Raw genomic sequence first — 27200 nt, 5'->3', positions numbered from 1 at the left:
AAATACTGCAGACAACAAGACTATATTCAGAATTCGTGCCTAGAAGTAAAGTGTTACCGTCCTGTGCTGAGGATGATGTGTGAGGTTTTTACTCACCTGATGAGCATGTTTCGGAGGATTGTAAAGTCACAGTGCTCCCCGTTTTCCACTGTCAGAAAAATAAGCATAGAGTTTAGTAAGTGTTATTTAAGTAGATAAAAATGAGGTAGACAGATTATTAACATGTAGGTAGTTAAATCAAGTATAACAAGTGCTCTTTGGGTTATATAATTGGTGTTAGAAAAAAAAGGAATTTTTTCTTTGCTCTTGCATATATTCATTCCTTGCTTTCCCTAACATTTTATACCCTATATTGATCTTTATTTGCCTCATGTTAAAGATTAAAGAACTATGACGGTGCCTCACACTGACACATTCAGATGTTCTATTGCCTTTTGTTTCATCATACCACACTAACACGTTAAACTTCTGCTCGCCGTGCTTATCAAGGCGCTTCAGGCCCTGCAGTACCAGAAACGGCCAGCGTGTGGCATGACGTGTTGCTTTTTCCGTCCCTCCTACAGTGACGCTCACCACAGTCCTCTGAGGTTTCTCTGTGGTAGAGTGACTTGCATAGCTTCTCAGGGACCTTGCCCTCTTTCTCTCTCTCTCTCCTCCGCCCTCTCTACATATTTATGCTGACAGGGAGCCAAAAACATTTTTGGTATTCCAAAACTCACTCCTCATGGCCGACAAAGCCCGGCAGAAAACCAGTTTCATAGTAACGCTCCTGTAAGTCGTCCAGAAGCTCGCGACTTTCTGCAGTTGTGTCTCTTTTTTCTTTGTTAAATAAACAACAGCGCTATCGGTACGATCTGGAATGTTCCCCTCACGGCCTCCGATTCATCCGTTACAGTAAATAGTTTTGCTCGACCACTTTAATGTGCTCTCATCACTTCAGGCTGCATCTGTTGTCATATTTGATTTGTCTCGCCACATTGTGACTGCAACTTCCTGTGTCACATTAGAGATGACTCTCATATCCTGTGCTGAGGAGAAGAATAAGTTTGCTTTATGTGTCGCTGCAATTCTGTCGTTATCAGTCCTTCTGGCTGTCGTGGCCAAATGCAAAGAGTAAAACCCTGACGCCGTCTCTCTTGACGTCAGTTCACGCAACATGTTTACGACACAATGGAATCTGGAGAAAATACGATGTTTACTGTTATTTTCATACTTTTGCTGAAAAAGTTCCTTTAACAAACATTTTCTGTGAGGATACTTGTTGACTGATTTTTATTTTCGACTGGCTCTATCTGATCGTCTCCAGATGTCTTCTAATTACAGACGTGAACAATAAATAGCCTTCATCATAAAGAATTCCAAAGCAGATTTTTTTTTTCTCCCCCCTCCGTATCACATTTTTGGGCATGTTGCTCCCAGCGATTAATGAGGAGACACTGAGGAATGCCCTATAGATGCGTTTAAATAAAAACTCGAAGCCGCTTGAAGCAGATGCCAGTTTCGTTAACCGTCACGTCACGGTGAGATTAAAAATGTCAGGAATGTTCTGGAGCTTTCGTTACAGTATCGCTCTGAGATCATCATCGTTTCGCAATTGTTGTTATTGCTGATTTCTCAATTTTGCCCGTTTTTTTTTTTCCTGAATACCTTCCGTCTCGTCTAGGTTGGCACGTGACAGTCACACCTTTAGACAAACATGTGATACACGGTAAAGGAACGCTATCAATGTAGTGAATACTGATGAGATATTTACAGTCGGTCACATGTTGAGACTTGTTGGCGTTTTAAGGCTAGCGTGAACGTTTCGCAGTTCGATCCTCTGGTCAAAACCTCTGATCTGTTACGTAGTAATGATCATTAACAAGTATCTGGCTGATATTATTTTGGTCCATAACTATAAATTCTTATTAATGTGTCACCTTCAGCAACTAGTCCTTTAATTTAGAGGCAAACTAAACTGGCTCCTGATGGATTTTAGGCTTGATTCATAGGAATAATTCATTCATTTTAAGGCCAGGCTGCAATTTACATTTGAAGATTCAGTAAACCCAGACATAAAATAAACCAGATATATCATCCTCGTTTCCTCTGTTGATGGACACTGATGCACATCATGCAATCCTTGTTTTCCCACCATCCCTCCGTACCTGTGCCGTTGTCATAAAGTGGTGCTTGTGTTTGGGAGGAGTGCACTCAGGAGCACGTGGACCGCGTTAGCGCTTTACAAACACATGGCGCCTGCTCAATAACGCTTAGCAACAGTGGAAACATCAGTGCGCTAACGCACGTGTGTGAGACACATTCTATTTTAGTCGATCAATTCAGAGGCTGGAATCAGTTGACCTTTGTCCTCTCACCTTCAGCCACGCCCCAGGGGTACTGCCTCCCACGAACTCGCTTTCCATTGACCTCGATGAGGGTGTTACTACCGACCACAGCCAAGGGTAAACGATCCTACAGAGGGAAGGGAGGGGGCACAACTGTTACATAGCTCACACACACACACACACACGAGGGCTAAAAATACACGGCGGTCCGAGGATATCTGGAGATGTTCGTTCACAGAAGAACTGCGCGCAAGCTGGAATTCAAAAAACGCCGCATGAAAAACTGTTTGGTTACTCTAAAAATAAAGGCTTGATCCGGGGCTGACCTTGATTTTCCTGACCATCTTCATTTCCTCCTCGTCGTCCGTCTCTGGGAACTCGTAGATTTTGATTTTGTGCTCCTGGATTTCTTTCATAATCTACGTATAGCAAGAAAGGCAGAGAGAGAGGCAGCGGGAAACACAAGATCAGCATGTGAGCGAGATCTACGTCGGTTGAATTATTTAGCCACATTAAATGAGTACAAACCTCTGATGCTCAAGCAGATCGTTAAAGACAAACCTATGCATTAAGGCGGGAAAGCTGACACACACACACGCACCTGTTTCTTGAACTGTTGGCACTCCTCAGGAGTCATTGTGTCAGCTTTGGCGATGAGAGGGATGATATTGACTTTTTCATGTAACCGTTTCATGAATTCAATATCGAGGGGCTTCAGTCTGCGGGGAAAGAAGAAGAAGCAGTGACGGTTTAAAGGTTAGGGACGCAGTAAGGTTTAAAGGTTACAGTGAATAGCTCTGGCGGAGCGGCTGAGTGGAGCTGGAGGGCTGGCTGACCTCAAACTGCACATCTGGACGGACCAAACAGCGCTATAAATCTGTCCGTCTGGGTCAGGGCGTCTGCAGTGTATATATGGCTCTTATATGGTCTGTATGTTCCTGAAGGCCACAAGTTTTAAAGGAATAGTTCAACCAAGCCCTCACTCTACCACTGTGCTTTATTTAGTCAGAGTCTTCTGACGTATGTGCATAGAGACTTCTATTTCTTTTTATTCAACATGCGGCTCGTGCTACATACAAAACACATAGTGCATTTAGAATGTATATACAAAAATACCAGTAATTATTAAAACCCAGTGGACCTACAACAGAATTAGTGTCTTATGTATTGATAATGTATTTGTCATGTTGCACACAGACTGAAAATCATTTGTGTATTCTCAAGCAGGAACTTCATGCAAGTTTCACTTTGGCGAAGCTCACTACTGCCTCTGTGCACTTTTCATACGCTTCGTCAATTGAGTTTGCGTTTCTACAGCTACAGTTACTACACATGCTTGCCCATAATTGGTCACCTCACATCAGGCCACAAAGCAGCACGTAACAGAGAACCGGGTGTACATTAAGAGTCGAGCAGAGCGGATCGCTCCGAGCGCTTAATGGAAGGTCACATTCCTTTAGCTGTTGTGCATTTGCGCGGCATCACACTGGATAAATACCATCAGCTGCAGCTCGAAGACGGCGTTAAATTTAAGTATTTATCAGGCCTGGGATCAGAACAACTTCCCGGTATCAGCATCCGTGCTGTTCTCATACGTGTCATGTGAGTGTTGTGGTGTTGCATTTGTTTAAAACCAAATGGTTCAGACTGGTTGTAGGACTATCCAGCTTCATGCAGAGCTTTGTGTTGTTTGAAAGATGCCCCATAATGAAATCCAAATGGCGTTTCCAGAATATTAACACCACGACCGTAATTCAGAAAAGACTGTGCAGTATTTTAAATAGTCTCATATTAAATACAGTCATAAGTCCTCCACTCTCTTCTCCTCAAAAGTGAATATAAACTGTGGCGATATGAATCAAAACAAGCTATTCCCACAATGCAACTCATCCCTGTCTAATGTAAGAGGCCATTAACTTTAAGTATGTTGGACTGACACAGGAGGAGAAACAAGCAGCAGAGGTGCAGTTTTCACCTGCTGCCTGGTTCTCTGGACTGCGCTCAAGTAGTTTACGGCCGCCTGTGGCTTCCTACCAGGCTACCATGCAGGAATAACATTGGTGCAATCTGCCCTGTGCTCACTGACCTGGAGACCTCATACCTCCCCATCTGCGTCTTGGCCGCGACCGCTGCCAAACATACACACAGGCACACCCACGCAGTATTCACACACACACACACACACACACACACACACACCAGGCCACACTGAGCCGCGTACAACAACAAAATGTGGTTACGCAGTCCAGCGCTTGTTCAGCCCGTTGAGCCACAGAGACCCAGCGTGGGACACTGACTGCAGCCTCGTCGGTTCCCTTGGCAAATGAAGAGCACCATATGGACCCGTTTATTTCCAACATCTGCCCTGGAACTGTGTTTGCTTTTGAATGTCTCTTTGCGTGTTTGCCCATGACAGAATTAAAGCAGCGTTTCTAAATCGATAGAAATGTCGCAGGCTGGTGGTGATTGTGGGGTGATGTGGGGTGATGCTGTGTGAAAATCCACACTGGTGATGGTTCTGTGAGGTTTGGGGATGAAGCAGAACACAAAAAGGAAATCTATGCAGCAAAATGGAAGAACTGAAATTTAAATATGTGCATCCTTCAAGCAGCAGAGCCTACCTGATGCTTAGGGCAGTTTGGACACATCTCCAGTGGCTGAGATACACACATATACCTAACAATCTGGTGTCACTGTCCATTTTGAACTCAGACTCGGGAATGAAATCAAGTCACTGATTAGGAGTTGAATTATACACCTTTCATCTGAATCTTCATGAATCCCCATCTCCCAGCGTGCTCTGCTTGTCCTCAGGAAGCTGCTCTTAGCATTGGCATGAAAATTGCACAGCAATTTACTGATGTTGTTTTTAAATATGTCTCGACTTGACTCTTTTAGTCGAACGCTGCCCACAAAATGTTCTTCATGCTTGAACCTTTGGTCTCTATTGCCAGCGAGGTGAGAAGAGCAAAACCCCCATTTGTATATGAATAGAATAGACTCAAAGGTCATAAACTAATGCTCGTCCAGTATAATTAGCCAATTAGACCCGCGCTAAACACAAAAAAATATTTAACTTTCATTCAGAAACATTTAATAACACACAACCTAGAGCCATGTTAGACAGTCAGTTTATTTACAGGGCCTGGTTTTGAAAATCTCAAATTTCTTAAGTTTTTCTTGGTATTTTTATTTTGACTGCAGCACGATTAGCATTATTTTACTTCAGATGAACTGTTCCTGCGATGAACACTTCGTGGACAATACTTATGAGACTGTGGCGCTGTGAAGCTTCTTATTCTATTCCAGGTATTACAATTAGGAGTATGACTTATATTGCAAATGTGGACAAATACTTGCTACATGGCTTTAGTTAGAGTAATCATAAGCTATCTCGTTCTGTCTGCCATTCCAGCAATCCCAAATCACATGTGTCAGCAACCACGTGTGACAGTCAGGCCTCTGCTCTGAACCGGTTGCTCACATCTTGATGCAGCGTTTGTGTGATAAAGCCCATCACATAACACTATATTCTATTGAATGTCCATGTGTGAAACTCTATTGGAAATACATCCTAAAAATGTAGCGACTTAAAAACCTGTGGTACTTACCCGTGCCCTGACGGGGCGATGAAATACAGGCAGCAGTGCACCCTGTTGTCCGGCATCTGACGCCTGTTGACGCGCGACTCAGCGTTGAGGTAGTCCTCAAACTTACTGTCGATGTAGTCGATGACCGGCTGCCAGCTGGAGACCACACACAATTCACGTCAACGTCAAGCAGCGCATTACGTTTTCAGCCTGCGGTGACCGGTGTCGACCAGATCGCTTAGCTCACCAGTTACTGTTGTCGACGGCATCACCAAAGCCCGGGGTGTCGACGATGGTGAGCAGAAGCTGCACTCCTCCTTCCTTTATCAGAACCCTCGACTGCTCCACCTGCAAACACAAGAAAGGCAACGCACATCCATCAAGATATGCTGAAGATATGTTGGAAAAAAAAACAGGCTCATAACCTGTTGGAAACAGCAAGTTATTATTTTAGTTTTGGGATGCATGTCGTATGATTTCCCTTTAGCATTAATGAAAATAACAAATTCAGAGGGGTGACAATGACTTTCCTTGATCTGCAGTATCTTGGTGAAAAATTCACACCAATTCAAACCATTTTAAGATACTAGATGGTCAACCTAAGATCTAAGGAGAGAATGGACAGAGAGAAGTTGCACGGCGATGTGGTGACCGCAGTGGAACGAGAGCGAACCTGCCTCAGAACAAGCCGGCGAGCTCCAGAAGAGGCCAGACTTTGATCTGGTCGAGGCGAAACTCGTGATCAGCAGATGAACTGATTTGATCAACGGATCTGAACCGTACCTCGTATCAGACACGGTTCCCAGACTGTGAGTGACTGATGAGAAACAGTCAGCGGGGCTGAGGTCAATCCAGGACCACACAGCGGTTAGCAGACATTTCACTCCCCGGAAAACAGATGCTGCACAAAGCCTTTGATTTCAGTCCACGTGAGAACATAAATTTCCCTTAAACTGATAAGTCCAAATTTAAATTGTGAATGCAGTGGCTGTGTGTAGTCCAGTTGGAAAATACTTTTAAGTTTACCTTAGTCTAATTCCCTTTTGGACAGTTGCACTGTATAACCATGTCCTCATAAAACAAACCTTCGCAAGAAAAATTCCAAGTACAAACGTATAACAGAAGCCTGTCGTCTGAGCAGAGAGAGACTGCTGGACTAAATGAACCACACGTTTTGACATCAGCCTAACCAACAGACACAACACTCAGTTAGTGGAGGATGTGAGGCAGTTCTAATGTAGTGTTAAAGCACCACAGTGGGACACTAAAACCATGGGCTCCAACACACAGGATAGCTCCAAAATAATGTCCACCTCCATCATATATCAATATCTGATCCAGTGGAAAAATGTATTGGAGCCTGATCCAACCATCTAGAAAACATCATAATCAAAAATGTTATGTATTCATGTTTATTTTTGTGTCAGCTTTCATATTAGCCAACTCTTTTTGGTTGTAGTCCATTCTCCGTAGGCCTTTACAACGTCATCAATTGTTTGAATTGTACTTGTAGCAGTCTGATCTGTATGGTTGCTTTTATCAAGCCTTAGGAATACGAAAGTCATGACTCTGACATACAAGAATGAACAAATGAGCAATTCTAGTCATTTTTAACACAATTGAAGTATTTAGCAAAAATGCTGCTGATGCCCAGTGCTTTGCTTAACAGTATAACAACTACATCATTTGTCGGGTTGAGGAACTGAATCTTGGAGGTTGGCAGCGAAACCGAGTTCTGCTGGTTGGCCTATTTCTGTCCCCTGTGATGAATGCCGTTACTTTGACCTTTCATGTTTGTTATCCTATTTATACAAGTTTGCAATCACATTTAAGATTAAAAAAAATTAAACTAATCGCAGTAAAGTCCCTCCCTTAAATTCCTTTATCTCCTAAACGCTGCAGGGCAAAACTCCCGAATGGAGTAGACCTTAATCCCTACGACCCCCACCCAGCACAGTCGTGGCCTGGAATCCATTATGGGCTGGCTGTCTTTAAACTGACCTCTGGCCTCCAGAACCAGCTACTAGGAGGGTCAGTTAGGCCACACAGGATCTGACAAACCTATCACACAGAGAGTGCAAGTTCAGGCCTCCTTCAGTCATTGGAAAATATAGACTCTCTGAACATACAAAGGTTTACCCTTCTAAAAAGCATAAATGCTTGATACTGGAGATGTTTCAGTGAAGGAAGATTTCTAGTAGTAAAATTTCTAGTTAGGCTACATAAAAATTTTGATGATCACTTATTATTCTCTCCATTCCTCATCCTTAAATGCACTCGGCACAACCGGTTCTTGCCACACGAATGGCATAGCCACGGTCGGCTGGATTTCCTGAAATAACGCCATCTAATCTACATTGACCAAACCTGCTCTGCTCTCTCAGCAGGTCTGAACAAGCCCTAAGGACTGCGACGTCACAGAACTTGCTTACGGCCTGATAACAACACATCTTACTTAAAAAAAAAAAAAAAAAAAAGATGTGGGTAAAATGCGATCAGGGACAATACGATGCAACAATGTTTAAGATAACTGGGGGATGGGGGCGAGGAGGTTACAGATAGGACAACAGGGAAGATACTTCAGGGCATTTCTTCTACTACTAATGCTGCATAACAAGATGAGTCAAGGCACAGGCATTCCAATTAACTACACAGACAGTGACCTCATGGGAAATGGAAACCAACACTGGCTGCACTGTCATTCAGGGAACGTAAGTATTAAAGTCAGTGGCTGACTGGATCACGGGACTGCTGGCTTAATGTATTATTCTGTGACCGTACTGTGGTCAGTCATGTCATCACCGTGTTTGGTTGAGTAACACAATAACTGATTACAAACTACAAACTCAGTGCCGCCAAGTCCATGACATAACATTGTTTTAAGGCTGGACAGTTGCCCTGAAGGGTTGGCTTAGCATTACCAGCTGAATTTAAGCTGATCTCGTTGTCTGATCCTGTTCAGGGGTGCGTATGTTGCAAATATATATATATATTTTTGTTGTTGTGGTTTTTAGATAAGCTGCTATAAATGGTTATTCTCCATTTGATGCCATTTAAATGCAGAATAGGAGGTGAAGGAACTGAAAGCCCGTTAGAACACCCTGTCCTGCACATGAAGTCATCTCATACATTTTTAGATTTGTTAGTTGCTTGGATACAGTCATACAATCAGATTTCAGTTGTATGACATCACTGACCGAGTCAAATTCACAACTTTCACATCCTTTGTGTCTATTGCTATCAACCAAGCATAACATTTTTAAATCACTGCATTTTTTTTCATACTTTATTTTTGTGCATTTGCACATTATGTATTTATCTACTACATCTTTTAAACACAGCGTCGTTGTTGAAAGCTGCGCCCGGTGTCAAACACTTTATCTCGTTATTGTCATCTTAAAATTCCAATGGAGCGGGAGCAGGTTTGTGATATAAAATGCGGGGCATGTCTGCGCAGAGCTCAGCGTGAACGCCTATTTGCTGGCTAATAACCGAGCCCGCGTCCTAGTGTGCTCTTATTAACCAGGAACAACAGGGACCATCCATCCACTGTGGCAAACATCTCACCCAGTGAACACCCTCTCCACCGGCCGACCCCCTTATCTCTTTCACAGAGCTGGATTCTGTTACAAGCAGCGTTCGTCATGGTTTCAATTCATGTTTTGGAAAATATGGAAGAATAAGTGGCCACAGTTATTTGAAATGTAATTAGTTTGCGGTTCCTGGAGAGGGAAGGAGAAGAAGATCATCTCAGTCCTGGCAGGGATAAACAAGCAAAGCACGGTTTCAGTCCATGAAACACACACAAACACACTTAACTTTAATTACCTTTAAGGAGGTGTAATGGGCAGGTCAACAAATTGGAAGAAACAGTGCGTTGAGGGCAGACAGAGTCTCTCAAGGATTATAAGAGATTTTGAGTACAGAGCTAGATAAGTAGGAACAGGTGAAGAGAAGATCCTCAACATGCAGCTGATCTACTGTACGGCAACCCTTATAAATCCCCTCTGCAGGCGGTTGAGTGGAGAGGGGAGCCCTTTGGATCTCCTTACGCACCAACACTATCACCTTTCACTGTACAAAAGGAAGCTCAAGAGAAACTATGCAGCTGTGAGCGCTGTTTGATGAAACTGCCAAACTCTTATCCTCTGCTCTGTCACTGCAAACAGAATCAAAGTCTGGAAGGCTCTGGGCATAAACCACATGCCTCACACATTCAGCATAATTCCGGGCAGAAATGGAGTACGTCTTGGCACAGTCACACCTGCAGCTTTGATGTGTCTGCTATTGCTTGATCTATGGCAAAGATTCAACTTACAGAGGGCTCAGGGGGGGCTTTATCATTTGTTATTATAAACAGATGTCTGGTAGGAAAAAACTTGGATGAGTTTTAATCAAATTGTGGTCAGTAGGCCCGGGTCATGGTGGCTATCCCTTGCGGTTGAGAGCGATGGTCTTTGTCCCAGGGCTCTGAAGTGGCTAACCCTAACCCTAACCCTAACCCTAACAGCTCGCATGGCTTCCCTATCCGTATCAAACCCTCATGGCTGCAACAAAACTTAACTTTGGAAAAGACAGATTCAATCATTTACTCGATATATTTCACCTCAACACTGTATCAAGTGGTGACTTGTAATGTGAAAAGTGAGGGTTATCACCAAGTCTGTAATTCCCATAAACTCTACATTACTCTACAAAGCAGTTTAGCATCTTGCGTTGGCTTCATAGCAGTCACGGTTTCTGTTGATGTGGTAGTTTTCAATACTTAGTTTTCTGGTAGAAAATAAAACTAAATATATAGACTTAGTTTAAGATAGGGCTTCACAGCCTAAGTAATAATATACCACAGCATGGAAAAAAATGTTGTGTAATGGTCTAATCCACTGAGAGATGCCTGAAGTGGATAAATGTGCTGCGTGATTGACATAATTAGCTCGGTTCATGACACTAACTGACAGATCTCACAAGTGAAATTAGCCTATGATGAACTTACAGGGCCTGTGAAGCAAATGCTTTTCGTCTTGGGGCGGAGTAAAGAGATTTTGTATCGTCACTGGAGACTCATGCTGTCAACAAGTCATGAAGAGAACACTTTTCATCTTGGAATGGGAGGTCCGGTGTACTGTATGCGAAGGCGCGTGCCTCCTTTTATCAGTACATCGTCCCAGGAAGCCGGCTGCTTGTTTGGGGGATCGGCGTAGCTTATACTTGCATACACAAGTGTACAAGATCTACTATCATTGTGGAAACACAGGAAACACAGCGCCAGTCAAGTCTAATCTTTTTAATGGAAGTAGTTGTAGCTTTGAGGTCAACAGTGCATATTTTTCTAGATGTACATATGTAAACCTGCTATAACATTTAAACCACTGACAGGAGAAGTAAGCTACATTGACCATCTCGCAACAACACAATGTTCAGCTGGTGTGGATGTTACGCAGACATGTACCACCCACCCCAACCCTCCTAGACCAGATCCAGGCTACCCCACCCCATCGCAATGACACTCCTTCATGGCAGCAGCCATCCCCGGTAGGATGCAACCTGACACACACACAAAAAACAGTTTGGAAACAACTCAACAAAAACGGCACAAGGTGTTGACCTGGCCTCCAAATTCACTAGATCCCAAACTGATCAAGTATCTGTGGGATGATCTACAGAGGCCCTTCCCCTCAACCCACAGGACCCAAAGGCCCCCTCTTCTGTGGTTCTGTTGCCAGACACCACACAACGCCCTCAGAAGACACATGACTATTCACGGATGAATCACAACTGTTTTGGAGGCACAAAGGAGACCAACACAGCATTGGGGAGGTGGTCATACCTCTTTTCCTGAGAGACAGACATATGCATGGCTGAAAATGAAGATTAATTAGAAACCTGATATATTTAATGGCTCAAAGGATCATGTTTGATTTTACGCATGAAAGATAAAAATATACGTTGGTAAATGCAGGGAGAAAATTAAATACTAAACTGGAAATAAGCTCTATATTTCTCCACAATCTGGTAAATCTGAAAGACGGTATGCCAAACCTGCGAAAGTTTTCCTAGGCTCTCAATCTGCAAAGGAAATGCACTGGGAAAAGAAATAAATTCAACAATCCTAGCTGACCTTGTGATACTAAACAGATGGCTGCATGAGAAGTGTGCAAACACAGATCCGTTCCAGTATGAGTACACACGTTCAGGAAAAAGAAAACCAATAACCCCAATCTAGGTTTGAAGGAAGTACGATTACATCCAACCCTTGGGGAGCATAAATAAATAAATATAATGTTTGTATGCAGCACTCAGCTATCTAACGTCACCACTAGCGTTGGCGTACCTTACTGTAGAGGAGTTTACACATGAGGCTCTCTCACTCAGACTGTGTACCAGCACATGACACCAATATTCTCACCGACAACTTACTGTGGCATAACCTCAGCCAACCACTCAGATCAGCAGCATCAGTTAGCACGGTAGCTTCCTTTTAACAGCATTTCATCTACGCTCCAGGCCACATGAAAGAGTTCCTGTGGGGCCCGATGTGCCAAGAATAGATTTGTTGGTCCACTGGTTCCGGTCCAGCCTTGTAAACACTGATGTACACAGATTGAGAACTTGAACCAATAATGAATTTATCTTAATAAAATGTAGTGATTTATCCTTTTCCTCTATGACCTAAAGGTTCCGTTTTTAACAGCCAGGGTAGTTAATGTGTCAGTTAATGGTTTTGTCTGTAGCCAACAACAGGAAAGTAAAGGGGAAAAAAAATATTCTTTAACTGCAGCAAGCTCCCCGTGTCTTTTCTAAAGTAAATGGTCTTATGTTTATAAGTGGCTACTCTACTGATTGGTACCCAAAAAGCTTTACAGTCACAATAACAAATCTGTCTCTTCAGTATATGTAGCATATGCCACACTTCTATGTACATTTGGTACTATACCAGAGCTTAGTTGAGGCACTTCCTGCAAAAATAAGCCTAAAAAGAAATGATTTTATTGGTTAAATTGATATGATTACATCCCATTGACAAAGCAGAGGAACTAGTTTTGCTGTGTAACACAAATGCATAGAGAGCAACAGCTCAGAGGAACAGGTTCACACAAAAGTTATTTAGTAGTTGGCTGTCGCTGAGAGACAGAAAGGTTCCGGCACACCTGCGTTATAGCAGCCTCAGGCTCTGACACATGAACTGGTCAGAGTCAGAGTTCAGGGAGGAAAATCATCATGCAACAGGGGATAACCCTGTCTTATAGGATTAACATTCAATTTATTATTCAGACTGAACATAGAAACATATGCTAACGGATGAAATTTCAACAGTGTTCATGCTTGAATAGAAACAAATACAAGATGTCGGGTTTTGTTCCTGGAATGAAAAGAAAATTACCTGAACAGTTTTTTTGATTCTAAGGGAAGGACCCGGGTATTCAGTGGAGTATAAGTCTGTCAGAAAGAGAGAGTTGATCAGCGTCGACTTGCCCAGCCCAGATTCCCCTGCAAGACAAAGAAAGGGCCAGAGTGAGTGGGTGGAAGCGAACTCGAGAAAAGCATTTCACGCTGTGCTTGTATTCTAATCCTCTCCTATGCCGGGCCGAGGCGCAACATGACACAGTTTCCAGATGTTTATCAAGTCCGTGTCTAATGCAGCCTTTTGTTGTTTGACATTCTGCACATATTTCTGAATGTAAACATATTTCAGTACAGGAAGTCTCCCCTTAACCTCCTTTTTCAAAAAAAAAAAAAAAGAGAAGGATGAGACAGAGAGGGTGGAAGTTTGGTCTTCCCGAATTCTTTTCCTGTCTGCATTTCAGGAATTTAATCAGAGAGTAATGAGCAGGGAGGAGAAGGGAAGGACGATTTTTAAAGCAGTCTTCATGAATTCATGTCTCCTCGTGGAGGAAAATCACAAAATAAAACATTCCATCACGCTGCGATGAAAAGAAATTTGAGAATTCATACATCTAAGATCGGGTGGTGATCAAAGAGCCAAAGCTTCACATGCACTCAGACTAAATGCTTTCGTGAAATGTTCAGATCATTTCGTTAGAGTCGCAGCAGCTGGACCGAATAAGACGGACTGATGATTCTCATCTGAACAATCTCCCTTTTTGTGCAGACGCTGATAAGACGGGGTTATTCACGAGAACTGTCACAAAATAATAAATGATCACACACAATCTTATCATTGCACTTGCAGTTTGCACGACAACTACACTACAGGGGAAAAGGTACAACTTCTCGCAGTATCTTCTGATGAACCACACCAAAAAAAACAAAAATAAAAAAATTAAATAAAATACAGGGACCTTGGAGTTTTATGAAGAGATGTGTTGAATAGTAAAGTCTGAACGACCACACAAACCTAACCTAATTCATTTCACACTAGAACCCTGTATGAATTTAGCTATAATGCAATATAATAATGCATTTAACTAATTATAAACCGACCCATCTGTAAAGTGAATCTGACTTAGTAGGATTCTCTAGTAAACTATGGTAGTTTACAGCCAAAACACAAACTTTAAATTTGCTTTCTTCTGTTGCTTTTAACCTTCAGTTTCAGTTTGAAACCCCTGCGTCCCTCCTCCACCCAGTCCCCCTCCCATCTTCACCCCGAGAGCCCAGTTCCTGCTCATCAGAGCCCACTCCTTGTTACACACAGAGCTCCAGATATATCCTTTGCTCATCACCACCACTGGGATGTCTACACTGGGCGCGGCCTTATTGTCTCTATGTTTGGTCCGATCGTCAAACACTCCCAAGTTTCTCTTATAAAAACTATTTTCCTATTAACTCAGAAGGAATTCTTTCCTGATTAAAATAAAACACAGAAATGGCAGTCGGTTTATCAAACGTGATGATTTAGTACTTGTTTCGTCTTATGTACTGTATTCTTGCATCTGGAACACTTTGGGGGTTGGAATGTTTGGGGGTGGGCTGTTTCAGATGACATGCAAACAAATCTGTTTAAATATGACGGCTATGATCATTTGTGTCAAGTGGTGATTTTGTGCTTTTTGAATTTTGGAGCTGCTACAAACACACGCACTCAAAAAAAAAAAAAAAAAAAATCTTCAAAAACAAGAAAATAGAAAGCTGGAGGTTTTTACTGTGGTGAACCAGCGGCATCAGTGGAGTGCCTGTTAACGCTGGGGTGAGCAGAGGGCTGCAAGGAGCTGCCGAACAAAAGCTTCAGTGTGAGCGCGGAGGCAGTCATATGCCGGCCTGGCACCGCCGCCAAGGATCTCCTCCCGACCTTTACAGACGGCCTGGGCCGGCATGGGCCGCAGGAACAGGGAGGAGGACGCTGCAACGGAGAAAGCCGCGCACAAAAGGATCCTTCACTCAACACATTCTCGGAGTCGTAAATATTATCCTAAGAGGGTACGGCCTCCGTCTGATAAAAACACGAGGGACGACTGGAAACGTTTCTTCAAGGCTACAAACTCTCATGTCTCTTACGGGGCTGAGGTTTTGAGCAAACTGTGGGTGAAATGCGCGCGATAAAAACGTCAGCTTGATTTAGGCGAGCTCACAAATGACAAGAACAGCTGAACCGCAGAGCTGGTGAGATCCGGGTCCAAGTCCAGGACTAGCGCGAAGGGGGGGGGGGGATGAAGAAAACACCTCGTCGGACTTAGACTTATGATGGCGGTTGTGGCTTCTTCGGTCGAAGCTTGTGGGCTGCCCGTTTGGATGGGAGCAGGTCGACAATCTGACAGGAGGCTGCGCCGTTACGTAATGAAGCCAAAATGAGCCTCGGAAGATCTGATCAGCTGAAAATTGGCTTTGACTGACTGAAAAATATTCTCCATTTTGAGATAGAATTACCCAGCGAAGCGGGACAATTCAACCGCGACAGCGAAGTGAAGACGTCGAGCTGAGCTTCACAAAATGGCGTCACATGTCTTTTACTCCATTTTGGCTTCACTAGCAATGAATGCTTGGATGTCAAGCTGTAAATGGGGCTATGCATTGCATGGACAGGACGTAAATCATGCAGATGTTTAACATTAGGGTATGATAATGATTTATTTGTATTTTTTTTTAGCCTGTCTACTACATAAACTGCAACCTCCCTATAATAGGAAGCTCAGGCCGTGGGTGCATGTTGCTGAGCAATGAAGCCCATGCAGAAATTCATCGAGTGGCTGCTTGAAGCTTGATGCAAAACGGAGCAAAATTTCACTATTCATGACAACTGCACACGGGGTGATTTTTTTTCCAACTCAATTGTCTATTTTTTATTACGGTTTAAAATTCTGCATAATTAAGAGCGTTCTCGTTTTGAGTGACAGGTGACGCATGGGCGCTGCCAGAGGTCGCTAGCTGCTAGCCTTGGTCTCTCTGCTAGTCCTCACCTGAGCTAATGACAACATTTCGGTTGAGCGAGGCCTCCGCGTTAGCTAGCACCGACCCCCATGCCCGTACTTGGAGCATCCGAGTGTGGGCGGAGTAAAGCACAACCAACACTTTGACCATTTTCGAGGTTCAGAATCCATCCATCACGATGGGTTTGTCCGTCGTATATGTCAATGGCGACTGTCCTCTTTTTCCTATTACATGTGTATTTAGGGGGAAAATTACACACAGAAGTCGTACCAACCTACTATGATTGGTGGCAGAGTGGCCGGCCCTTTATAACAGAGTGTCGATCACACTGACTGCTGGATGAAAGCAGAGGAAGTGGTGACAGAACGTGCTCAAGTACAGCCAAGCTGGCCTCAAACAGAGGTGAAAGGTGTGGAGGCGGAGCTTGTCTCACGCTGCTGTGCAGTCGTTTCCATCTCGCTCCGTCGAGCAGCCTTCACAGAGGCAGCTGGATAGTTTCGTTTTTATTGTGTGAAGTTGTGCGCGATGATGAGCGATAAATAATCTGTAGGCGAAGTGGCTGATTTTGTGTACCGTTTGGAGTCCGTTCAGCTGCAGCTTTCAGGCTTTTTGCATCACTCAGCACAAATACAGATGCTCTATGAACCTGACAAAATGTTTACGGATTATGCTGAATGAATGAAAGCACCTCATTATTATAGAGTTTAATTGCAGTCCTTCATGACAGCAGGCTATTAAACAACGATGACTGATGAAGGCATTTACTGTCATTGGAAGTGAGCATCCTGGCTGCAGAGCGAGAGGAGGGCCACTCATGGCGGCCCCGGCCCCGCCGAGCGGAGGCCCGACAGCTCTCTCACTTCCTTTAAAGGAAATTTCCAGCAGCTGTGTAAACCATGGGGGTTTATTCAAAGGCACTTCCCACCGCATGCAAGAGGCTAGTGGAGGGGAAGCAGGAAAAGTTGGACATGGGGCAGGGAGGCTGCATTAGGTTGAATCATTTGCGAGAGCCTTCAAGACCCCCGGTTATTAATGTGTGTGCATTGTGAAGCAGTCTGTTGGTTTTCGAAAGGGAAATTCTGCGTGTTCATCATCATCACCTGAAAGCAGTCATTTTCTCTTCCCCGCCGTGTTTACGAACGGGACTTTCCCTTTAAATGCAAGAGACAGCGAAGGTTTAACAAGTCTACGGCATGACACAAAAGTGTTACGCAAAGATCTGTTTGCAAAGCCGCCAATTTCCTCTAGCTTCAGAGACAGATTTCGCCGCCTCCCACAAGCCTCGCTTACTTACGTCACGTCATTTTGCCCAAAAAGATAACAACAGAGATCACTCAACACAATGAGCTCTGGCTGCAGTGGCCAACATCAAGGTCAGTTCCTACCGACATGGAAATCGCTGGCAAATATTGACTTTAACTAACAAATGTCTGTGGCCCACTTTCACCGTCCGATAACAATGGCCTCCCCTACAGCCACACTACTCACACACACACACAGGCCTTTAAACTAAGTACATGTGATGTCTCCCGTTCACTCCTTTATTTCAACATTTTCCAACTTTACTAGATAAGAGATACTAGATACTTAAAATTTAGCCCACGGTGGGATTTATTCCAAACACATCACAAAATGTGAACAAGGCTGCACTAAAATCCCAAACTGACAAATAGGTGTTATTTACTGGCACACTGCTTTACCCTGTCTTCATATTTCACTGTGTTCTGTGAAGATCCGCATTCTGGTGCCATGTACATACGAACTTTTATTCAAGCTCTGCGAGGATCATGGACGTTTTTGCATGTTCTGGTTACTTCCTGGTCCAGGGCCTCAAACAACAACTTTCATTACCGTTAAGCCCATCATTTTTGTCTGACTCATTTACCGTGTACAGATCCTAAAAGTATGCACACATTTGCAGGTTTTTGTGATTAAAGAAAAGGCAAGAAAGATACATCAAATCAGAACTTTGGAACATATATTATAACAGATTATGTGACTATTCAGAATCAAATTCTCATCAAGTTCATGTGGAACAGTGCACACCTGTCTTCATCTAAACCGACTCTCATGAACTTTAAAATAAACCCCAGCTTTTATTGTCGGATACTGTTTTTATGCAACATTAAAAAGTGCAACTTTCAGATATGACTTATCTTCTACCTGGTAGCATTCCTGACGCGTGCATCTGTTTTCATGGTGTATCGTTTCATTGACTCCCTTATCCATTTTAATATGTTAGATTTGTTACAGTAGAGTAGATAATGAGTGGACACTGGGTGTGAGTTGTAAATGTGGTATATTCCAATGAAATCACCAAAAAAAAAACCTTAAGCTCATGAATTCATTCTGATGTGTTCATATTTTCCTGTAGCTGTGAGCGACCTGGTTTGGTCCAAATTTCCTCTCTAATGCTGTAACGTCTAATAAAGTTTGCGCTGAACACAAGAAACCTGTGTGTGATGTACTTCACACCGTCTCTGTCTCCAGTATGCGTCTATAAATTCCACGAAGCCCCATAAATTCCATAACTGCTTTAGTGTATTTTTAACACTACCCTCAACACCTAAAAAAACTTAAAACGCTATCTGATGCTTCACCTACTGCGACATGACAAGAGTGTGACTTTGCCAGTAACGCTGTTATTCTAATTACACGCTGCACATAAAACTCCCACATAACAGCTTCTTTCCTGAGAGCGTGCAGTTGGGGGAAACTCCAGGGCGTGACTACTTGCACAAATCCAAAAAGGAGGAGGCTGCTCTGATTTCCACAGCCCCGGAGGCAGGTACAGCACTATAAGCCGTGAATCCAGGGGACAGGATGTGACATCACGCAGGCATTCAGGGCAGCTTCCTGATCAGGTAGTGCTATTCGGTAGCCGAGCAACGGCGCGGCAAAGAAAGGAAGGGTTGTGTGGGTGCGCCTCCCTTTCGAATCAGCTGCTCAGGCATTGACTTTTGGCTGCATGAATGGAATGACAGGAAACCTCCTCCCTCCCCTCAATCCAAGAGACACACACACACACACACACACACACAAGCAGCACTAGTGGGCTGAATGCACCGGTGAATGGCAACCACTCGTTTGGAATTTGCTTTCACGGAGTCTTTCAGAGGTCTGAGCGAAATTCAATACAGACACACAAGAACAGATACACTGGCAGATTATGCGGATGTGCCATCGTCTTCTTCAAATCACCATCATCTTCTTCGAAGGGACACGTGTAAAAAAAAAATAAAGGTACAACAAGAGAGGTACTCACCCACTACCATAAGTGTGAACTCGAAACCTCGCTTCACAGATTTTCTGTAAACTTGGTTGGGGAGATTTGCAAAGCCCACATAGCCCTCCAGGTTCTTTGGTTGCTGTAGAACGAAAATAAACACAGCGCATGCTTTAGCCCAAAGCCAAGAAAACTGGAAAATGAGCACAGGGTGGCAGATTGTACCATCTGCCAATACCAATTTCAGAAACATTTTATACTGGCACGACAATATCGCAAATACAGTGCGGTTGGATAGAACTGATCGAGGGGTTTTAAGCACAATTTAAGCACTGTCGTTCAGCAATAATTGTCTACAGACCCTTTTTAGGGATGGTGATGTAGGTTCGTCATATCTCTATTGAAACCATTTCTTATTTTATAGTCTGTACTATATTCAGTGTACTAGATATATGACATCATATGACATAGAACGTATGCTGTAGGCGTGACAAAGATAAGAAGGAACAACAAGTAGCAATTTGAAGAATGAGGTGAACACAGTTTCTTATTGAACCAGTTCTACTGCAGTCGTGGAACAGACCCTGCAGGCTGATGAGACATAAGTACAGTACTTACAGCTGGATTGGAGAGCAGGCAGGTTGTTGTGGTGACAAACCAGCGACATGGGGCAGGCGTCAAAGCAGACAGGTCCACGAGGCAGGAACAAATCCAGATAAAAGAGAATGAGAGAGAGGAACCGTTACAAATTTAAATGACACTGGAATTAGTTTTTTTTTAGTTATGCTGGCAGATTTGCTAGTTCTTGGTAGAATGACGATTAAATTGACCAATTTACTGAAATACAGGAAATCTGGCTCAGGCAGTCAGTATAAGCAGAATGGAAACACGAAGAAAAGGCCGGAATATCACTTTGAGAGCTGACACAAAACACAGATGTCCCTTGAATCTGAAGCACAGGTTTTACTGGGATTTTTTTATAGGTCCCCACTTGCTCTTTAACAAACAATAACGATCCAATGATACAGAACTGTCCCTCCATATTATCACAGCTACATTATGATGTGTTAAATAGTCTTTCTTCGTTCGTAAGGATCAAGTGTGAAGAACTGAACTCCTCCAGTTACGATGTGACGTTATTTGTTACATTATCAACCACTGAGGAGGAATTTCAGCAGTGGTCGACTTGTTTATTGGAACTGCTGCAGCACAAAAAGCATAATGCAAGTGTTTCGAAACAGAAATGTCTCTGCATGAATTGATACTGAATCGAGGAATCGTGACTCTGTGAATTAGAGTCGATTCAGGAAACCAGCAGCGATAAGCAGCCCTACAGTCACGACTAGTAATCAGTCATGACACTGGCGCCATGTCAGTGTTTTCTCCGGTCTGGATCAATTAGAAGCAGCGGGTTTAGTCATCAAAACTAGCTGATGTGTGGAATAATCATTCCTGAACATGTCAGGGAATAAGGGATAAAGCATTCGGCTCAACGTACATTTCTCAAAACCACATCCACCAGACCGCCACGTCAACCACCTCAGTCGACCGAGTTCTGGGGGAGGGGGGCTTCATAGGAGATCAATGAAACAAACCCTGTGCACATTTCCTTACTGCAGTAATATGGGTCAACGAGTCAGACCTACAGTAGAGCAACTGCGCCGTGTCCCCAGGCACTTATTTCCCAGGTGTTTATAAGAGCCGTCAATGTTAATCTGAGTGCTTAACATGCATCCTCACACTGTAACTGCAAACACATACTTTCACATTTCTGACAGGCTACCGGCCTCGTTTACATCCCGGCGCCGTCACCCAACCGCTTCCTGCTCTGCAGACAGTTGACGAACAGCAGAGCAGTTAAACATTCAGCCTGAAACGGCGCGCAGCTGCCGAAAACATAACCTCATTTCTGCCGCAAAGGGACGCGTGAAACACGAAGATGCTTTTCAAATAACAACACAATATTTGGGCCCAGTTACAATATCATGTCTCTATCATGTAAAAAAAAAAAAAAAGCATCCACAGCCACTGAGCTGCTGTCTTCTGCTGCTTTGCAGGTGGGGCGCTATTATCTGCAGGACAGGTGTCACGTAAACGGATGTAAGCTTCGATTTCTGAGCAAATCGGTAACCACACATGCACATAAATTTGTATTTCAGACAACAGCTTGCAGAATTTCAGCAGGCAGCATAAAAGTAAATGTAAAAAAGATATTTACACAATTTCTTGAAAGGAATATAGGATTTTTTCAAAAGTGAGGAAATAAAAAGCTACGGCATCGCTGTCAAAATCATACCAAATCAGGAAAACTAAATATTGAAATCAGTGCAGGGAAGGAAATTGGCTGTAACAGACAGCGAAATGCATGGCGCACTTTTCTGTTTGCTGAACTACCGGAAACAATGTGGTGAGCCTCCAGGAAGCTGGGGTTACAAAGACATCCAAGCAGCCCCAGAGGCAGCAGGGCCCTGAGCCCAGAGTTTGAATTCAGCAGCAGAGAGGACAGCGGCGCTCTCTGACAAACCCTTTCCCACGACCTTAGGAGAGCTCGGACATTTCGTGCATCGTCCCACACTGTTATTCTCCCAAACATCTCTGCTGACGTGACGTGGCTCCAATCAAAGTATGTCTGTCCCTTCACAGCTGAATACAGAGAGTCGCAAAGAGATGGAAATACAAAATGTAAAGGGAGTGTTCCAAGTTTTTAAAATGAATATGTAGCCTCCGGGCCACGGCGTAAGCTAGGCAGACGATCTCAGGAGCACAGAAGGCATTACACAACTATTTTAAAGACTCATTAGTAGACCTAATGACAACTTATCGTTTTCATCCCTCGTATATAATGAATAATATGCTCCCATTTGATGACGACTTCATTCACCTGTTGTTTTGTGTCATACGTAAGGACCTGTCGATAACATGTACATACAGTTAATGTGTATTATTTCTTAGCTAAGACACTGTGCAGAATTATCTGCAACAGATCAAAAAGCTGATGTTCTTTAGCTGCACATGGCTCCAGTAAGTGTTACATCTCTAGTGGGCATTTCTCCCAGTTCATACGTTTAAAGCACTCGTCATTATTCACAAACAAATACAACGTATCATGCGTCTCTGCTGCAGTTTTCCCAGTTCATTAATGGCTTCCAGTTCCTGGAAGATGCTGCTTTTTAGCTATCCACTTTTGCATTAGTGTCACATGGTGAATGGCCTACTTTAAGTCCTAGAGTCACCGGAGTTACTTTTTATCAGAATATGAGGCGGGTAACACTCCATTATGGTGCAGGTTTAACCGATACAGGGGAGAAAAAATACCTCTGCATGCCTAGTCCTACAGCCAACTAGCAATCCATTCCCAACGGAGAGACTCCAGACCAACTTTCCGCCACAAAAAAATGTGTGGGCGGTTAAGTTGGTCTGGCTTCCAGGATAATATTTCACTGCTGCTCAACTCTCATAAGAAAACTGTTTATTGCTAGTGTTCTTTTGCTAGATGACTACCGCATGCTTGCATATGACATCCTCGCCGACATGTGCCCCTGTCGATTACGGTGGCTGCAGCTGTGTGCCACATAAAAACCGCCAGTCATTGTGTGCCAGCGACAGGTGCACGTTTTCATCAGCACACACTGTATCGCACTGCTAGGAGATTCGTACTCCTGATGTGACTAATGTTGCTTTTCTACTAGCTTAGCTGGCACGGCTGGCAGAGGCTACTAGCTCTGTGGGTAAAACAACCAAATATAATTTCTTTTCATCCAATTCAAAAAAGAGGCTGCCAGTGGAACAACAATCTATTGTGTTGCAAAGTGAGTTTCATAAAAAGAAAAGTTCAAATCTGGTTGAACTTAAGTGCTTTCATAATTTTAACTTGGCTAAGACTTCGCTGCAGTCTGCCAATAATCCCCACAATACCTTTTGCTTACCGTACGTTACTACTCCAATTCAAATGATGCCCTCTTATCATCTTATCTTATCAGTCATTTCATAACGCAATACATCCCTACACAGGCATAATGTTTTTCAGGTTACAATCATCGAATGGTGATTTCAAAAAAGTGCGTTTGTGATGCAAGAATCAGATCCAAAAGAATGCACCCGAACTTTAACGCACCGCAAGGCCTATTTCAGTATGCACAGCAAGGCAGTCGACATTACACTGACAATAAAAGACACTACAGCACAATCTACAGATTTATCTACACACACTAGTCTGTCCCAAGGTCTTACTTTGCGTAAAGAAAAGACTCCTCCTTTGACAGCTTTAGCCATGACTCTATTACACAAACTTCGAGCACTAAGCTTCATCATCACAGACTTCCTTCTGGTATTTGACTGCCATGCCATCTGACACACAGCCTCGCCTGGCAGGACGCCTGACCTGCCCATCTGCGCTATGTCAGTGCCACTATGCGCCAGAGACAACACGTCACTCCTATGTTTTTATTCCCATGATAGCCTCAGATGTTTCCTTATGAATTATGCAGAGGCAAAACAAGTCTTTACAATGGACCTCAGGGCCATTACAATTCTCTTCTTTTCTTTTCTGGATGGCAGGGTAACTGCAACTGTACAGGGAGGTGCTAAGTCCAAATGTAGGTGAATTAATGCGGATGATAAAGCATATAAAAAAACCCAAACATATCGCAATGCTGAAGCCGGTCTCCCGCCCACAGTCTTAACAGACGCCCAGATTAACATTAATAGCGATGTGATCCACGGGCATTTGCTAAAAAGCTTATTTTTGTTGCCGTCAGGGGAATGATGCACCTGACATAATGCTGGGACTTAGCAGACTGACCTGTTTCGCCACCTGATTAGATCACGCTAACTTACGTAGCCCAGACGTCCTGCTAACAAACACAGTCGTGTCGTCGGGATAAATACACTTTGACTCTTGTTCATGGTACGTTTGAGTGCAGCAGAAAAAAAAAAAAAGTTCACTCTTCTCCTGCAGTGAACAGGCTTCACTGTGTAGCTGCTCGCTCATGACAAAAACACAGGAAATGCCTGGCTAACACATGAGCCAACGAAAGTATTGGTTAAAAAAAAAAAAGCTGCAGTTATCTAGCGACTTCCTACACAAGCCACTTTCTGTAGATGCAAAGATCTTTAGTAACTAGCTCAGACGTTACTTCGCCAATCTGTAAGATTGAGTAGTTACAAGTGTTACATTATTCATTACACTAAAACTAGCCGTAACGTTTAACACAAACCGATACAAAAAAGGAGGGTTTCACATTTCACGCTTTCGAAATACTCTCTTTATATAATAATAATATAAAAAAATGTAACAACACATGGTAGGCGGCAGCGACAAGCATGTACCTGGTTAACTTTACTTTTAAAGTAACATTAAGTGCCAAATGTACAGCTAACACGCAGCGCCACATTTACCGGAAGACCACAACAATTTCCGAGGTGTGTACCTGCGAAGTTCGAAAAACTAAACGACGTTACACTTTTAACGTGAAGTTTGATGCGGTGTGAAAGCAAGAGGAGCGCTGCTAAGCTAACAAGGGTGTTCCGGGGCTAATTCCCACTTTATTTCCGAGCATTCCTTTTGACTCCGCAGTAAAAACTGTTCCCTGAACAAAAGCTAAACCATCGTAAGGAGCTAACGTTCGGCTATGGCCAACTAAACCCACAGAAGAGAACGGGATGTTCACAAATCTGACTAAACTCACCCATTATGCCGCCGTTCCCGTCTGCCTCACTGACCAGTGGTTCCTCGGTTGACATTCCCTCTCTCAAACTCGGCACAAGTAGTAGTAGTAGTAGTTGTACCTAGAGGGATACGTTCATTATCGGACGTAGTGGTATGTGATTGACACGAGAACGTCAACGCAAAATGCGTACACGCTCCTTGGAGAATAACGAGGAGGAGGTATCGCGAGATTTGAAAGGAAGCAAATCCCACCCGCAATTATCACAACCCAGTACGAAAGGTATGTTGTTTATTCTTCATTACGAATGCTGTTTGGTTTCTATTCACGATGGTAGCGACATCTAAAGACAAATGGAGAACCAATGTGATAAATTCACAGACTGTTTACGCGTGTTCGATAACAACTAATGCCTGTGAAGAAACGAACAAGCGGACACGGTATTTTTCCATCTACTGGAAAACAGTCAATAGTGCCACCTAATGGATATTTGCAGTAGCTGCACATTACACACCCTTTCATTTTGTAGTGACAATGTGGCAAAAAAAATATCAAACTGAGCTGTATGTTTTTTAGCTTCCCTTAGTTCATTGATGATATCAAATAATAATGCACAATACATAAAAGAGGAAAATTAACAGATGTGAATTATATGCAGATGTATGTATGTAACAAGGGTTATATGTACAATTGTTTAATTACACTAAATGTATTTTTGTTTTGTCCATGATTGGAGCTACTCCTCCTCAGGCGGGACCTTAATTAGTCTTTGTTCCCTCCGTTCCTTTTTCGGGGAACGACGTGTTTCTCCCGCCAAAACTCTCCCTCTTGCCTTTGTGTTCTGTGGGAGCAGTGAGCAGTTTTCTTCATTTCATTCTCTCTTGTGTTTTATTGGGCCTCATTCCACGGGTTAATGTAAATATATATGTATCCATGTTATGTCCACATTGTAGGAGATTGCTTGAGGGAGGTCAAAGCTGATCATTGTTGTTTTTATTTCATCTTAATCATCAGATAATAAAGAGCTTGTGTGCTGATCTCCTCCCTGCTGCTCAAAAATAATAATTAAAATAAATAAACAACACAAGAGAGGAACTGTACCGGTTAGATATAGAAGATACTAGATTGTATTTCATTTTCCCTTTTCAGGACTTATTTAATGTTTACTTTTTTAATTCCTGTGTGCCAATACAAAAAAAAAAAATCAACTCACTTATATTACCAGTCATTCAGTATTTTATTTATTGAAGCACCGTGGGCAGCTATTACAATCTGCTTGTGTAATCTCTGCAGGCTTTGCACACATGGATTTGTGCAGTTTACACCATTCTTCTTGGCAGATCCCCTTAAGCTTTGTCAGACTGAGAGAGCGAGGGTGTCTGAGAGCTGTTATCCTCTGGATGCTTTAAAGATGTTCTTTGGAGTTTAAGTCCAGGTTCTGGGATGGTCACGTAAGGACAGTCTCAAAGCCAATTTGGTGTCGTCTTGCTTTGCATCCACACTGACGCAGGGTTTCTTCATGACTACCTTGCACTTGGCTGCATTTTTTTCTCAGTTCTTTCCAGTTCCCTTGCTGCTTCTGCTGACAAGCAGCTCCATATCATGCTACCACCACCCCACTTCACTGTAGGGAGCTCCTGCTGTTCAACAGAAATTGGTTTTTCGTTCCACACAAATCGTTCCTCAGTGTTCTTTCAGCCTTTCACATCTCAAGGGTTATTAAAGCAAAGAGGATGCACCGGACAACATCTGAGATCTTTGTAAATAATTTCTCTAAATCATGCTTTTACCTTTTCAGTTTTTCATTTCAGCTTCATTTTCACAGACACAAATCTACAGTGAGTATGTATTTAAGTAATTATGTGTGTTAATCAGTGTAGCTGCTCATGGTCATCTATCAGTCTATTTCAAATCCTGCTCTGCACCTTGCGTATTAGACTGACTGCTAAGTTACCATTAGTGTGGTAGTAAGTTGCAGCTAGTCATTTGCAACTTAATGAAGTGCACTGGAAAAGAAAAGCAACAATGTGTAGGAGAATAGAGCCACGCAGTGCTGCTCAGGCTT

The 27200-nt window shown here is 43.1% G+C and overlaps 1 protein-coding gene across 2 annotated transcripts in view; it reads right to left on the bottom strand.

Moving 5' to 3' along the window:
- Nucleotides 1-25317, bottom strand: part of septin7a (septin 7a) — a 29513-nt gene extending 4196 nt beyond the window's left edge. For both annotated transcript variants that reach the window (XM_047604552.1, XM_047604553.1), the window contains exons 1-10: nucleotides 25157-25317; nucleotides 24842-24843; nucleotides 19509-19611; nucleotides 13299-13405; nucleotides 6165-6265; nucleotides 5939-6073; nucleotides 2929-3046; nucleotides 2654-2746; nucleotides 2358-2454; nucleotides 97-148 (exon numbers count right to left, since the gene is read on the bottom strand). In XM_047604552.1, the coding sequence (XP_047460508.1) occupies nucleotides 97-148; nucleotides 2358-2454; nucleotides 2654-2746; nucleotides 2929-3046; nucleotides 5939-6073; nucleotides 6165-6265; nucleotides 13299-13405; nucleotides 19509-19611; nucleotides 24842-24843; nucleotides 25157-25211 (863 nt within the window). In that variant the 5' untranslated portion in view covers nucleotides 25212-25317. The remainder of the gene's footprint in view (nucleotides 1-96; nucleotides 149-2357; nucleotides 2455-2653; nucleotides 2747-2928; nucleotides 3047-5938; nucleotides 6074-6164; nucleotides 6266-13298; nucleotides 13406-19508; nucleotides 19612-24841; nucleotides 24844-25156) is intronic.
- Nucleotides 25318-27200: the final 1883 nt, after the last annotated feature.

This window comes from Mugil cephalus, chromosome 14 (assembly GCF_022458985.1).
Source record: "Mugil cephalus isolate CIBA_MC_2020 chromosome 14, CIBA_Mcephalus_1.1, whole genome shotgun sequence".
In the NCBI taxonomy this organism is placed as follows: domain Eukaryota; kingdom Metazoa; phylum Chordata; class Actinopteri; order Mugiliformes; family Mugilidae; genus Mugil; species Mugil cephalus.
Note: the sequence above shows the minus strand (reverse complement) of the source record. Positions and strands in the feature narration are given on the sequence as shown.